General features: G+C 43.8%; 1 protein-coding gene across 1 annotated transcript; it reads left to right on the forward strand.

Annotated features, from left to right (window-relative positions):
- Positions 1-5,384: 5,384 nt before the first annotated feature.
- On the forward strand, positions 5,385-5,930 carry LOC307112364 (male-enhanced antigen 1-like; the record flags this gene model as incomplete). The annotated part of the gene is given in 3 exon segments (XM_079792988.1): positions 5,385-5,551; positions 5,553-5,576; positions 5,580-5,930. Coding segments are annotated over 3 exon segments (522 nt in total). The 5' UTR covers positions 5,385-5,404.
- Between the last annotated feature and the right edge of the window lie 8,083 nt (positions 5,931-14,013).

The following is a 14,013-nucleotide window of genomic DNA, read 5'->3' on the forward strand; positions in this document are numbered from 1 at the left end:
TGTGTGTGTTTGTGCACGTAATGTGATCTCAATTGAGCAAAAAATGTACATGCACAGCCCAAGCCACTTTGGTTCAGTGGATAGAGCATTTTCCCATGGACCTAAGGGTCAGGGCATGGGTGGGAGGCAACCAATCGATATGTCTCTCTCACATTGATGTTTCTCTCTTTGTATGTGTCTCTCCCCCTCCCTTCCACTCTCTCTAAAAAAAAAAAAAAAATTTTTTTCAATGGAAAAATATCCTCAGTAAGGATTAACAAAAACACAAAACAAAACAAAATGTACATGCACATATGCACAAAAGACTAGAATGAAACTGAGTATGTTAATAGTGGGGGTTTTTTCTCAGTGACAAGACTTGAGGTGGTTTCCTTTCTAGTTATACTTTTCCATAATTTCCCAAATTATCTGTGTTGTGTATATTGCTTTTATAATCAAGAACTTTTTTTTCAGAAAAATCAGAAAAAAATAATTTAAAATGTCAGATAAATGGAATAACTCAAAAAAATGAGAAAAGTTAACATAAGAAACAAAGATAACAGACTAGGAAAAAACATTTGCAATATATAAAACAAAGAATTTGTATTGGGAACATCTAAAGGACTTTTAACAAATCAATAAGGAAAAAAACCATTAGAAAAATGTGCAAAGAATATAAATAGGCAATCACAGAAAAGAAAATACAAATTGCCAGATAAATATACAAAAAGATGCCCAACATCAGTAGTAACCAGGGAAATAGAAATTAAAACTGAGATTGGCAACAATTTTCAAGTTCCATAATAACAAAAGAATGTAAATTGGCATAGCCACTTTATAGGGCAATTGGACATCTATTAAATGCATATCTCAGCAATGCCCCTTCTAATTATCTACCATAACTCCATGCGCATATGGAGGTATGTACAAAGATAATTCCACAATATTGCTAATAAAAAATAATTTGGAATCAACCTAAATGCCAACCAGTAGGGGAATGGCTAAATAGAATGTAACATCCTATATAATAAAAGGGTAATATGCAAATCGACCGAATGGTGGAACAACCGGTCGCTATGATACGCACTGACCACCAGGGGGCAGACACTCAACACAGGAGCTGCCCCCTGGTATTCAGTGCACTCCCACAGGGGGAGCACCACTCAGCCAGAAGCCAGGCTCATGGCTGGAGAGTGCATGGGTGGTGGCAGGAGCCTCTCCCATCTCCGCTGCAGGTGGCTGGTATGGAGTGAAGGGTCCTGGACTGTGAGAGCCCCGGACTGCGAGAGGGATATCTGACTGCCAGCTTAGGCCCGATCCCCTAAGCCGGCAGGCGGACATCCTCCAAGGGGTCCTGGACTGCGAGAGGGCTCAGGCCAGGATGAGGAACCCCCCCAGTGCACGAATCTCGTGCACGGGGCCTCTAGTACTCATATAATGGAATTGTGTAAAGAATTTCAAGGAAGTGGCCTGATCTATATATTAATATAGAAATAGCTCAAAATCATATTATTGAATGAAAACAGCAAGTTGCAGCAATATATATATATATATATATATATATATATATGTATAATTGATATTTTTAAAAATTCTTCCCTCAAATGCATAACTTTGGTCTAATCATGAAAACTCATCGGTCAATTCCAAACTGAGGGATATTCAACAAAAACCTGACCTGGACTCTTCAAAAGTGTCAAGGTCATGAAAGCCAAGGAAAGACTGAGAACTGTCACAGATTGGAGGAGCCTGTGGAAACAAGACAACTAAATGCAATGTGGGATCCTGGATGGGATCCTAGAACAGAAAAGGACAACAGTGGAATAACTGGCAAAGTTCTAATGAAGTCTATAGTTTAGTTAATAGTATTGTACCAATGTTAATTCCTTAGTTTTAATCATTGAACCTGGGTTATATACATTAGGAGAGTGTGAGTGAAGGGTATACTGAAACTTTCTGTACTATCTTTGCAACTCTTCTGTAAATCTAAAATTATTTCAAAATTAAATGTTAAAACAAAATGCAGACATGAATACCATTATTTCCCATCATTACTGCTATAGACAAACTCTGTGTCACCTCTAAATTCACACACTGAAACCTAATCCCATATGTATTTGGAAGTGGGGCTTTTGGGAGGTAATTAGGTCATGGGGCAGAGCATTCTAAATGGAATGAATGCCCTTATAAAAGAGACCCCAGCAAGCTCCCACACCCCTCCACCCTGTGAAGACACAGCAAGAAGAGGACTGTCTCTGATCCAGGAAGTGGGTCTTCACCAGACACCAAATCTACTGGTGCCTTGCTCTTGGTCTTCCCAGCCTCTAGAACTGTGAAAAATAAATTTCTATTGTTTACAAGCCACCCAGTCTATAATATTCTGTTATGGCAGCCCAATCTAAGATAATCACACATTAAGTTTGCAAAATAGTTTTGAACAGATTATAAAGCTACATGCCAAACTCCTATCAGAAGTTATCTCTAAAGATAGGGGTTGCCCTGGCTGGTTTGCTCAGTAGATAGAGTGTCAGCCTGCAGACAGAAGGGTCCCAGGTTCGATTCTGGTCAAGGGCACATGCCTGGGGTTTCGGGCTCAATCCCCAGTGGGGGGCGTGCAGGAGGCAGCCGATCAATGATTCTCTCTCATCACTGATATTTCTCTCTCTCTCTCTCTCTCTCTCTCTCTCTCTCTCTCTCTCCCCCCCTTCCTCTGTGAAATCAACAACTATACATATAAAATAAAAGCCTAATATGTTAAGTGTCTGGTCATCTGGTTGTCCGTTCAACCAAAGCGTAATACGCTAATGATATGCTAAGGCCACTCAACTGCTCACTATGGTACTGAGTTTGGCATATGGTGGTGAGGGCAGGGGAGAGATGCAGGACTTGAGGCATTGAGTAGAGGAAGTTGAACACCTGGGGCATGGAGAAAAGTAGCATGGTCTGGCTGAAGTGTCCCTACTTGCCAACCACAGTAAAGGTCATGCCAGCAAAGTAACAGAAGGTATCTCCCCCATACACCTTTGACCGGTACCAGTTATGGTAGAGCAATCCCAACGTCTTAAAAAAAACAAAAAACCTAGGGTATCATGAAGTAGAGTGAAAATACATGATCATCTTGACAATCACTTCTAAGCTCACCAGGCTGAAGATGATGATGGAAGTAGGAACGATTAGTGACTAGCCAACCTGTAAGCCATTAATTCCTGCTAGGATATTGATGCATTGGTACCGAATACTACCAACAGCTCCTCACACACATAGTTCAGGACCCTCAAGTCCAAACACAGGCCAAGAATTGGACATGAAGGTTTGGTTACCACAATAGTCATGTTGCCAAAGTTGGTAAAATAGACCATAAGGAGGAAGTAGTGAGGCAGCTGTGGACTGTGGCAGCTTCTGGCACCAGTGTAGATTCAGGACATCATCCGAGGAAAAAAGCCCAGGAAAACAATGCAGCAGATGACAAATTACCTATCAGGGCCACAAATTCATGGCGGGGGAAGTCTTTACACTGCCCCTCCACAAAGCAGTTCAGAAAGGGAAAGGGATGAAGCAGAAGAAGACGAGGAAGAAAACAGCAGAGATGATCACTCCCTGGGACTCTGGGCTGTGGCCCAGCAGCAAGGGGTGTGGAGGGGCAGTTTTAATGTCTTAAAAGATAAATGTATTCATATATTGCTTGTGTAATGAAAAATTAATTTTTTTAAATGCAAAAGAACGCCAAAGGACGGGACATTTGGTTTCCTGACTTTCAGAAGTAAAACAAGTGTCCCAAGTTGCCAACCTCACATGCCAACTATGAAACAACCTTCTACAAGAGGGATCGGGAGCCTGGGGAAGCAATGAGAAGCCCTAAGCAGCTTGCTTGGGGTCTCTTAACTGAACATCGCCTGAAGGGCCCCGGGCAGTGCTTGGCAAGAGAAGCCATCCCACTGCGGCCTTGGAGACCTCTCACCAAACTTCCTGCCCAAGCATCCACATGGCCGTCCTTCGCCTCTAATTCCCCAGAAGACCATAAACTCTGAGTCACTCCGAATGTGAGCAGCCTTCACAGGTCACTCATCAGTTTTCTGTTTCCTGGCAGAAGCTCTCAGAGAAATGCAAGCATAGCTCGACACCCTGGCCCGGGGCCTAGAAACGGCCTCCTGCTGCCCACAGATCTTCCTGCCAGAAAGTGTTCGGTCTTAGTTCCTTCCAATCCGCTCAGAGTCCTCTTTTCATTTATGTTTATTTCTCTAATAGCATTGGATCAGCACTTCCTGTGATAAGTTCCAGTACAGGCACTATGTGAGAAGATAATCAGAACACATTTAGTCTCTAGATAGAAATAGCTAATCCAAGCCGAGAGATGAGACATACTAGTACATAAAAGACGTAGGAGCACCTACATCTCTTCAAAAATATGCTTTGAGCTCCTACCATGTGCCTAACACTGATCAACAGAGATACGAGTCTCTGCCCTCCTGGAGGTTTCTGACTGCTTGGGAAGATGGGCTTTAAATAAACAATTCATTATTTTACCACAACTCTGGTAAGTGCTGGGCAGGAAAAGTAAAAGATGCTACGAGGGAGAATGAAAGAGGGGCTAGATTTTGAGGTAGAGAGAGGGTCGGGAGACATTTCCCCGAAGAAGTAACATCTCAGCTGAAACCTGAAGGATGATTAGGACTTAAGTAAAAAGTGAGAGAGGGGTTTGCTTGGAGGAGTGGGGAATTCCTGAAATAGGAACCAGTAGGCACAAAGGCCCTAAAGTAGGGATGAGCTTTGGGTGTATCTGTGGAGAGATCAGGAGCCTGGAGAGAAAGGGAGAAATAGCCAAAAAATGGTCCTGGAAGGAGGCAGGTAGACCTCACAGAGCACTGTAGACCATATAAGTGATCTGGAACCTTACCTTAAGTGCCATGGAGAGTAATTAAGGGCTTTAAGCAGAGTAGGGGCAGGGATCAGATCTGCAGTATAAATGAATGGAATGTAACAACTAATCGACTGCCTCACACATTCATGAAAATTAATTTATTTGACTCAAGCAAAAATTTCTTATGTGCCTGTTGGAAACTTGCATTGAATTTTTACAGAGTGAGAGAGACAAGATCTGCAACCTTTATCACAATTGTTTTATTTATGGAACATCTACCAGGTGGTAGATGCTGGAAATCCAAATTGATCCCCTAGCTACACTTTACCCCAGAGTGGCTGAACATCTAGTTCAGAAATTAGACATGGGTAAAACATGAAGGTATGCCTGATTAATGACCCCAAAGAGCTTCAGAATTTCAGGAGAGATGGGTCACTGAGGAGACAGTAGAGTCAGAATCAGACACATAGAGATACTACTTTATGCCTGCTAGGATACTACAATTAAAAAAAAAAAAAAGGTGGAAGGTGCGGGTTTGGCCGCGGGCTCTGAGCAGCCCTTGCCCAGATGGCAGCAGAAGTTCTAGGGGGAGACAACATGGGCCCAGAGCGTATCTTCCCTAATCAGACTGAGGAATTAGGGCCACACCAGGGCCCCACAGAAGGCACTGGGGATTGGAGCTGTGAGGAGCCTGAGGAAGAGCAGGAGGAAACGGGGGGCAGGCCCAGCTGGCTACTCCTAGCAGCCCCTGAACCAAGATCCTGAACCAGAGGAGGTGGAGCTGGCACCAGTGGGGGACGGAGAAGATGTAGTGGCGGATATCCAGGATCGGATGCAGGCCCTGGGGCTTCATTTGCCAGATCCACCATTAGAGAGCGAGGATGAAGATGAGGAGGGAGCTACAGCACTGAGCAACCACAGCTCTATTCCCATGGACCCAGAACACATAGAGCTGGTGAAAAGGACAATGGCTGGAGTAAGCTTGCCTGCACCAGGGGTTCCTGCCTGGGCTCGAGAGATACCAGATGCCCAGTGGGAAGACGTGGTACAGAAGGCTCTCCAAGCCCAGCAGGCATCCCCTGCCTGGAAGTGACCACCTTGAGAGCTGCCTTATCTCCCTGCATTCCACTGGAACCAGCACAGGACTGAACACATCCCTGGTTGTAACAGCCATCTCCCTTCCACACCAAGGCAAATCAAACTTCTTCTCAGAGACCCACTTTATTCAGTCTGTACATATGGAGACATCAGCCCAAGCCCAACCCACCATTGCATGTATCACTCTGGAGAATAAAGCACCCTATGTACACAGAAAAAATAATAATAATAATTTTTTAAAAGGTAAAATGGTGTAGCATCTGGAGGAAAGTTTGGTGGTTCCTCAAAAAGCTAAACATAAAGCCACCATAGGATCCAGCAATTCCACTTCTGGGTATATACCCCAAAAGAATTGAAAACAGGGACTCAAACAGATACTTGTATGCCATCCTAGTAGCATTATTCACAGTGGCCAAAAGTGGAAGCAACTCAAGTGTCCGTCAACACATGCATGGATAAACAAAATATTATCCATTCATGTGTTGGATTTCACACATCCAGGAATGTACTTGTTCTTAACCCGTGTAAGGGATAAAAACACGCTCTCAGCAGCAACAATAGCTCATGACAACCCCGATTCTCAGAAACATCAGGAAGCCTGGATTCTCAGTGGTGTTCTTTGTGCAGGGCGCCTTCCTAGAGAGAGAGAACAGTATTTCTCAGGAGTATCAGAGACTTAGTCCTGCATCTTAGCCATCCTCTCCAGTCCTGATTCATGCTGAGCCCTGCTTGGGTTCCACTCTAGTCCTTCCCAATGATACTGAACACCCACTTTGTCTTTTTAAGATTGGGCCTTTGGTAAGCAAGAAAGTGGCTTTTGTTCTCAGACCTAAGGGGTGAGGCCCCACCCAAGGATATACAATGGGCGTTTGAATAGGGATTTGTAACAGTAAGGTATTATTTTCTTCAATTGGTCGTTCTCAAAATTTACCAGGAATAAGGGTTGGCTGGGAAGCTTTCTAGAAGACAGATCCCAGAGCCTATCCCAGTCTCTGGCCCTGGGCCTGAAAATTTGAAACTTAAACAAACTCCCTAGCTAATCCTGATGAAGATGGTCCACGAGTTTTCTGACAATGCTAACTACCTACCTCGCGCCTGCTTACGACAGTAATCAATGTTGCCATGACAGTAGCCAATCCGAGCCACCTCCTGCTGCTGCCCGCTGCCCAGGCAACCATAGACTTTTTGGGTCTCTTCCTTGTTTGCTAACCCAAGGAGCCCCTGTGAACAACAGCCTTCTGATACTGCAGAAACTACAATCGACCCAAACAAAGAAACTGATTCATGGCTGCAGAATCAGGGATTATAAATTCCTACGTCATCTCACTTTCAGAACACCAGTCTCTTAATCCCCTCCCTTGGCTCCACTTCAGATGTCAGGTACTGGCCCTCAGTGATTGCATTTCATTGGCATGAACAGGGTGCAGTCCCCAAGACCCAGATAGTGTTCCAAGCCTGCCACAAGCCAGGGTCCTCCCTGACCTGGCACCTACAGAGTGTTTTGTAATACATGTCCTATTGACTTAAAAGTAAATACATCTTCTCTCATTTAAGTATACATCGTTCAGCTTATTACTTTTACTTGCAGCAAACCCAAAAGAGTGCTTGTCAACTAATTTTTTTGTCAGATACTATCTAAAAAAAAAAAAAAATCCATAATAGGAGAGAGACTAGGTTAAGTACTAGGATCTGCACCTAATTCCTTAGCCGGTGTGGTAAACAGAATGGCCTAACCCAGGGGTCGGCAAACTGCGGCTCTGTTGACTAATGAGTTTGCCCACCACTGGCCTAACCCATGGAACCTGTGACTATGTTACAGTTACATGGCAAATGAGAATTAAGATAGCAGATGGGCCCTAGCCGGCGTGGCTCAGTGGATAGAGCATCGCCCTGTGGACTGAAGGATCACAGGTTCGATTACGGTCAAGGGCATATGCCTGGGTTGCGGGCTCGATCCCCAGTAGGGGGTGTTCAGGAGGCAGCTGATCAATGATTCTCTCTCATCATTGATGTTTCTATCTCTCTCTCTCCCTCTCCCTTCCTCTCTGAAATCAATAATAAAAATAAAAAAAGATAGTAGATGGAATTAAGTTTGTTAATCAGTTCACCTTATATAAGGAGAGTATCCTGAAATTTCCAGGTGGATCCAATGTAATCACAAGGCTCCTTAAATGTAAAAGGAGGAAGAACAAGAGTCAGTGTCAGAGTGATGAGACATGAGAAAGACTTGATGCTAGTTAGCTATTAAGATGGAAGGGGCCATGGGCCATGGAATACCTGCAGACTCTAGAGCAGTGGTTCTCAACCTTTCTAATGCCTCGACCCTTTAATACTGTTCCTCATGTTGTGGTGACCCCCAACCATAAAATTATTTTCGTTGCTACTTCATAACTGTAATTTTGCTACTGTTAATGAATCGTAATGTAAATATCTGTGTTTTCCGATGGTCTTAGGCTCTACAACAGTGGTTCTCAACCTGAGACCTGCTTACAGGGTCGCCTAGGACCATCGGAAAACACAGATATTTACATTACTATTCATAACAGTAGCAAAATTACAATTATGAAGTAGCAACAAAAATAATTTTATGGTCGGGGGTCACCACAACATGAGGAACTGTATTAAAGGGTCGCCGCATTAGAAAGGTTGAGAACCACTGCTCTCAAAGCTGGTAAAGGAAAGAACATGGATTCTCCTCTAGAGCTTCCAGAAGGAACACAGGAACACAACCATATGACACTTTGATTTTAATCCACTAAAAACAATTTCAGACTTCTAACCTCCAGATTTTTAGGAGCCTTGACTTTGAACCAGGTAAACTGATTCAGAAAACCTGCTGAATTTTTTTAAAAGCTTTCTAAAAGGACAGATTATGTTTTGAAGAGCCAAATTCATGTACATTTTGTGGGGAGGGGCTTAAATGTTGATGTGTTTGTTTGTTTTTTCCCCTTTTCTCTTAAATGAAAGATAACATGTATGTACATATATGCAGAAAAATGCACAAATCATTTTCACAAAGTAAACACACCTATTTGGTCACCAGGGAAATCAAGGTATAAAAGCCAACCAGAAGCTTAAAAAATCACGTCATGCCCCCTCCCGAGTACTACTTCACCTCCCATGGATAATGACTACTCTGACTTTCAAGTCCATATATGTGTTTTTGCCTGTTTTTGAACTTTATGTAAACAGACTCATACAATATGCATGCTATTGTGACTGGCTTCTTTCACTTAACATATTTATAAGATGCATCCATATGTAGCAATCATTTGTCTATTTTCTTTTTTAAAATATATTTTTATTGATTGTAGAGAGGAAGGGAGAGGGAGAGAGGAGCATCAATGATGAGAGAGAATCATTGATTGGCTGCCTCCTACATGCCCCCAACTGGGGATTGAGCCAACAGCCTGGGCATGTGCCCTTGACCAAAATCGAACCCGGGACCCTTCAGTCCGCCGGCCAACACTCTATCCACTAAGCCAAATTGGCTAGGGCTCAGTTGTCTATTTTCGTTGTTCTATAGTATTCCATTGTGTGAGTATAACACAATTTATCTATGTTTTTAAAAAAGGGAAATTGTGGATTAAGAGTGGTTTCACCTCCTTTCAGGACTTCTTATCTGCTAATAAGCAAAGATAGAATATCCAGAGTTTGCCAAATGTATTTGACCATGAAACTTTTTTTTCTTCAAAGTGTCTAATGAGACTGATATTTTGTAGGACATGCTTCAGTAAATCCTGGTCTGGAGCAATGGTTTTGAAATTGTATTCCTTAATGCTGCCTAAGGAATGAGAGTAAGATCAACTGGATCCCACTTCTGCTTCAACACACCTCCACTTTTATCTCTTTGAAGAATGGATTCCACATAGGTGTGTGTGTGTGTGTATGCGCACGCATTAACTTCCCACATGTCTATGTTGAAAAAAAGTGTTTGGTTGCATTAAAAAATTTTTGAAAACTACAAGTTTAGGCTCTAAAGGACCTCTCAGAAGGCCTTTACACAGACTCAAGTTCCATGCTACAAGAGCTTTCTGACCTTACCCAAAGTTCATTGCTTTTGCCACTGTTGTCTTGCCAGGCTCTGTCAAAGGGCCAGCTGCTTACTCTGATTCTGCCAGTGGTGCTGTGGAAAGGACTCAAAAGAGATCATAGACAGCAGCTCAATGCAGATCAGACAGCTTAGTTCATAGGCAGCTTCTGTCTATGGAATCAGAGGCTAAAAATAGATCATTACTTAGGTGTACTGGTTAATAGCAGATTCTGTAATGAAAGAAAACACAATTTCAAGAGAAACATCAGAAGTGCTTTATTCAAAGTAATGTCCATCGCTAGCTACACATTTCCCCATCTTTCAGGTAATTTGTGGACACCGTCCCAAAAGAACTTTTCTTGTTTTGAGGCAAACCATTCCGAGACCCAATTTTCCACTTCTTCGTATGTTTTGAAGTGCTGCTCAGAAAGTGCGTGTGCCATCGATCGGAACAAGTGGTAATCTGAAGGAGCAAGGTCTGGTGAATACAGCGGGTGGGTTAATACTTCCCAAGCAAGATCTTTTAACGTGTCTTTAACTGGTTTTGAAGTGTGTAATGGTGCGTCATCATGAAGCAAAATTACATTACCGTGTCTTCTGGAACGTTCTGGTTGTTTCATGATCAAAGCGTGGTTCAAACTGATTATTTGTTGTCGGTAGCTATCAGTATTAATGGTTTCACCTGGTTTTAGAAGCTCATAATACACCACACCTTCCTGATCCCACCAAATGCAGAGCATTGTCTTCTTTCCGATTTGGCCTTGCAGTCAATGTTGATGGTTGACCTGGATCAATCCATGATTTTGTGCATTTGGGATTCTCAAAATATATCCACTTTTCATCGCCAGTCACAATTCAATGCAAAAAAGACTTTCTTTTATGCCGTTGAAGCAACATTTTACTGATGATTTTTAGTTTTCCATTTGTCTTTCGTTCAGTTGATGTGGCATCCATTTTCCTTCCTTTAAAATCTTTCCCATTGCTTGTAAGTGATCAGAAATTGCTTGCTGAGCAACGTTTAATCTTTCTGCAAGTTGTTTTTGAATTTGACACGCATTTTCATCCAATAATGCTTGTAATTGTTGGTCTTCAAACTTTTTCAGTTGACCTGGATGTTCTTTGTCTTTCACATCAAAATCATCACTTTTAAAGCATTTAAACCAGTGTTCACAAGTATCTTGAGATAAAGCATGTTCACCATTAGCTTCCTGAAGTATTCAGCAGCACTTTTCTTCAAAATAAAATAATGAATTATAACTTCCTGCAAATGCTCTTTTTTTTTGGCACAAAATTCAACATTTTTAAGTGTAAAAATATCTATGATGTTAACACCTTCAGCAAATTTGACATATGAAATTTTGAAGCTTGTTGTCATTACAACAAAATAGCATACGTATCAAATCGCATATATATCAACATATATGTAACTCCATCTATTGAAAAAAAAAAAATCTGCATTATTAACCGGTACACCTAGTACATACCAGGAAAGTCTTAAATTGCTTCTAACCAGACAGCATGGTGTAGGGATTAAGAACATGGACTCCAGAGCCAGACTCCCTGGCTTCAACTTCAGGTTCTGCTGCCAACTAGCTATGGTTTTGGATAAGTTTCTCAAATACTCTCATGTCTTAGTTTGCTCATCTTTAAAATGGAGGTGAAAATAATAGCATCAAACTCATAGGCTTGATGAAGATGAAATGAGATCACACACACACACACACACACACACACACACTAGAGGCCTGGTGCACAAAATTTGTGTGGGGGGCGCGGCCTCAGCCCAGCCTGCGCCCTCTTGCAATCCGGGACCCCTAGGGGGCTATCCGACTGCTGGTTTAGGCCTGATCCCCCGGCAGTCAGACATCCCTCTCGCAATCAGGATGCTGCATGCACCAGTGACCATACTTTTCGTACAGGTGAAAAGCATCTTGCTGTTGTATGAGCAGCTACATTTTTTTGCCCTGATTATAAAAAGTAGAACATAACATGATCCTTCTGAGGCAGTAGTACCATTTTCCCCATCTTATGGGTGGAAAAACTGAAGCAAAGAGAAGTTAAGTAATTGGCTTTGTCACACAGTTATAAGTGTCAGAATCAGGGCTGACCACAAAATGTGCAAGCCAGAGTCCATGCATGTCATCGCTGCATCATCCTATTTTTTCAGTGTTAGAATAGCCTTGCCAGGTTTTAATTTTTAAATCTAAGAGACTGTTCCCAATATATAGGGTAGGGTCCCTAGGCTTGGCCGGCGATCAGGGCTGATCTGTGGGGCGACCAGTGGGGTGATCGGGGGGCCCCTGCTAGCACTCGCCTTGGCTGACAGCCTGGCACTGTCCACTCGCTGGCCCCGCCCCCTGCCACCGGTCACCTTCCTCTGTGGGGCAACCAGTAGGCAGGGCGATAGGGAGGACCCCCCCACTGGCACATGCCTTGGCTGGCAGCCTGGCACCTCCCGCTCACTGGCCCTGCCTGGGGGCAGCTTCTGCGTTGAGCGTCTGCCCCCTGGTGGTCAGTGCGCATCATAGCGACCGGTCATTCCACTGTTAAGTAATTTGCATATTAGGGTCTTATTATATAGGATATATATATATATATATATATATATATATATATCTCCTATGTAATAAAAGCGTAATATGCAAATTAACCATCACTCCTCTACACCCACCAGCCAGGCCCACCAGCCACGCCCACCAGCCAATCAGGAGCGACTATACAAATAAACCCAACCAAGATGGCTACGGCCACAGAGAGCAGGAGGGAAGCTTGGGTTTACCCGGCAATGGAGGAAGCTAAGCTTTCCGCCTGCCCTTGCCGGCCTAGGCCTCCACTCAAGGCTACAAAGTTTCAATGATAGAAGATACATAAATCCAAACAGAAATGGCGGCAGCCACGGAGCTGGAAAGAGCAGGAGGCTAGGGTTGCCCCCGGCGATGGAGGAAGCCAAGCTTTCCACACACCCTGGCTGGCCCAGGCCTCCGCTTAAGGCTGCAAAGTTTCAATTATAGAAGATACATAAATCCCAACAGAAAAGGCTGCAGCCATGGAGCAAGCAGAAGGCTTGGTTCCGCTCCAGGCTACAAAGTTTCAATTGTAGAAGATAAATAAATCCCAGATACCAGAGTCTCCGCTTGGGTTGCCAGGGGTTGTGGCCGGCCTGCAAACCACCACAGGCCCCTCGCCCAGGCCACCCCAAACCTGCAGGGGAGGGCAGTTAGGGGTGACCAAGCCAGCAGAGGAGGGAAGTTGGGGGTGACCAGGCCTGCAGGGAAGGGCAGTTGAGAGGGACCCAGGCCTTCAGGGGAGAGCAGTTGGGGGGGGGGGACCAGGCCTGCAGGGTAGGACAGTTAGGGGTGACCAGGCCTGCAGGGGAGGACAGTTAGGGGCAAACAGGCTGGCAGGGGAGCAGTTAGGCATCAATCAGGCTGGCAGGGGAGTGGTTAGGCATCAATCAGGCTGGCAGGGGAGTGGTTAGGGGGTGATCAGGCTGGCAGGCAGAAGCGGTTAGGGGCAATCAGGAAGGCATGCAGGTGAGCAGTTGGGGTTCCAGATTGGAGAGGTTGCAGGCTAGGCTGAGGGACACACCCCTGCCCCGTGCACGAATTTCGTGCACCAGGCCTCTAGTATATACATATATACATATATATACATATATATACATATATACATATATATACATATATATGTGTGTGTGTGTGTGTGTGTGTGTGTGTGTGTGTGTGTGTGTATATATATATATATATATATTTCTATTCTCTCACACTGGGTATGCAGAGTTTTTCTTCCCAGACACAGTGAGAAAGACCAGGATGGGGAGGAGTCAGGACACAGGGGCTATCATGCTGACCCTGCTGCTAACCCACTGTGTAATTTTTGGTGAGACCCTTAACCATTCAAAGGCTTGTTTTTCTCTTCTACCAAATGGAGGCAGTACCTGCTCTGTACTTCTCAAGGTTGCTTTGGGAATCAAATAAATAATGCTGTGAGTATGGTGTTAAAGTACTATAAAGAAATGATTATCTGTAACTCTCAGCCACTACCT

The sequence above is a fragment of the Cnephaeus nilssonii genome (genome assembly GCF_951640355.1).
Source record: "Cnephaeus nilssonii genome assembly, chromosome: 16".
In the NCBI taxonomy this organism is placed as follows: domain Eukaryota; kingdom Metazoa; phylum Chordata; class Mammalia; order Chiroptera; family Vespertilionidae; genus Cnephaeus; species Cnephaeus nilssonii.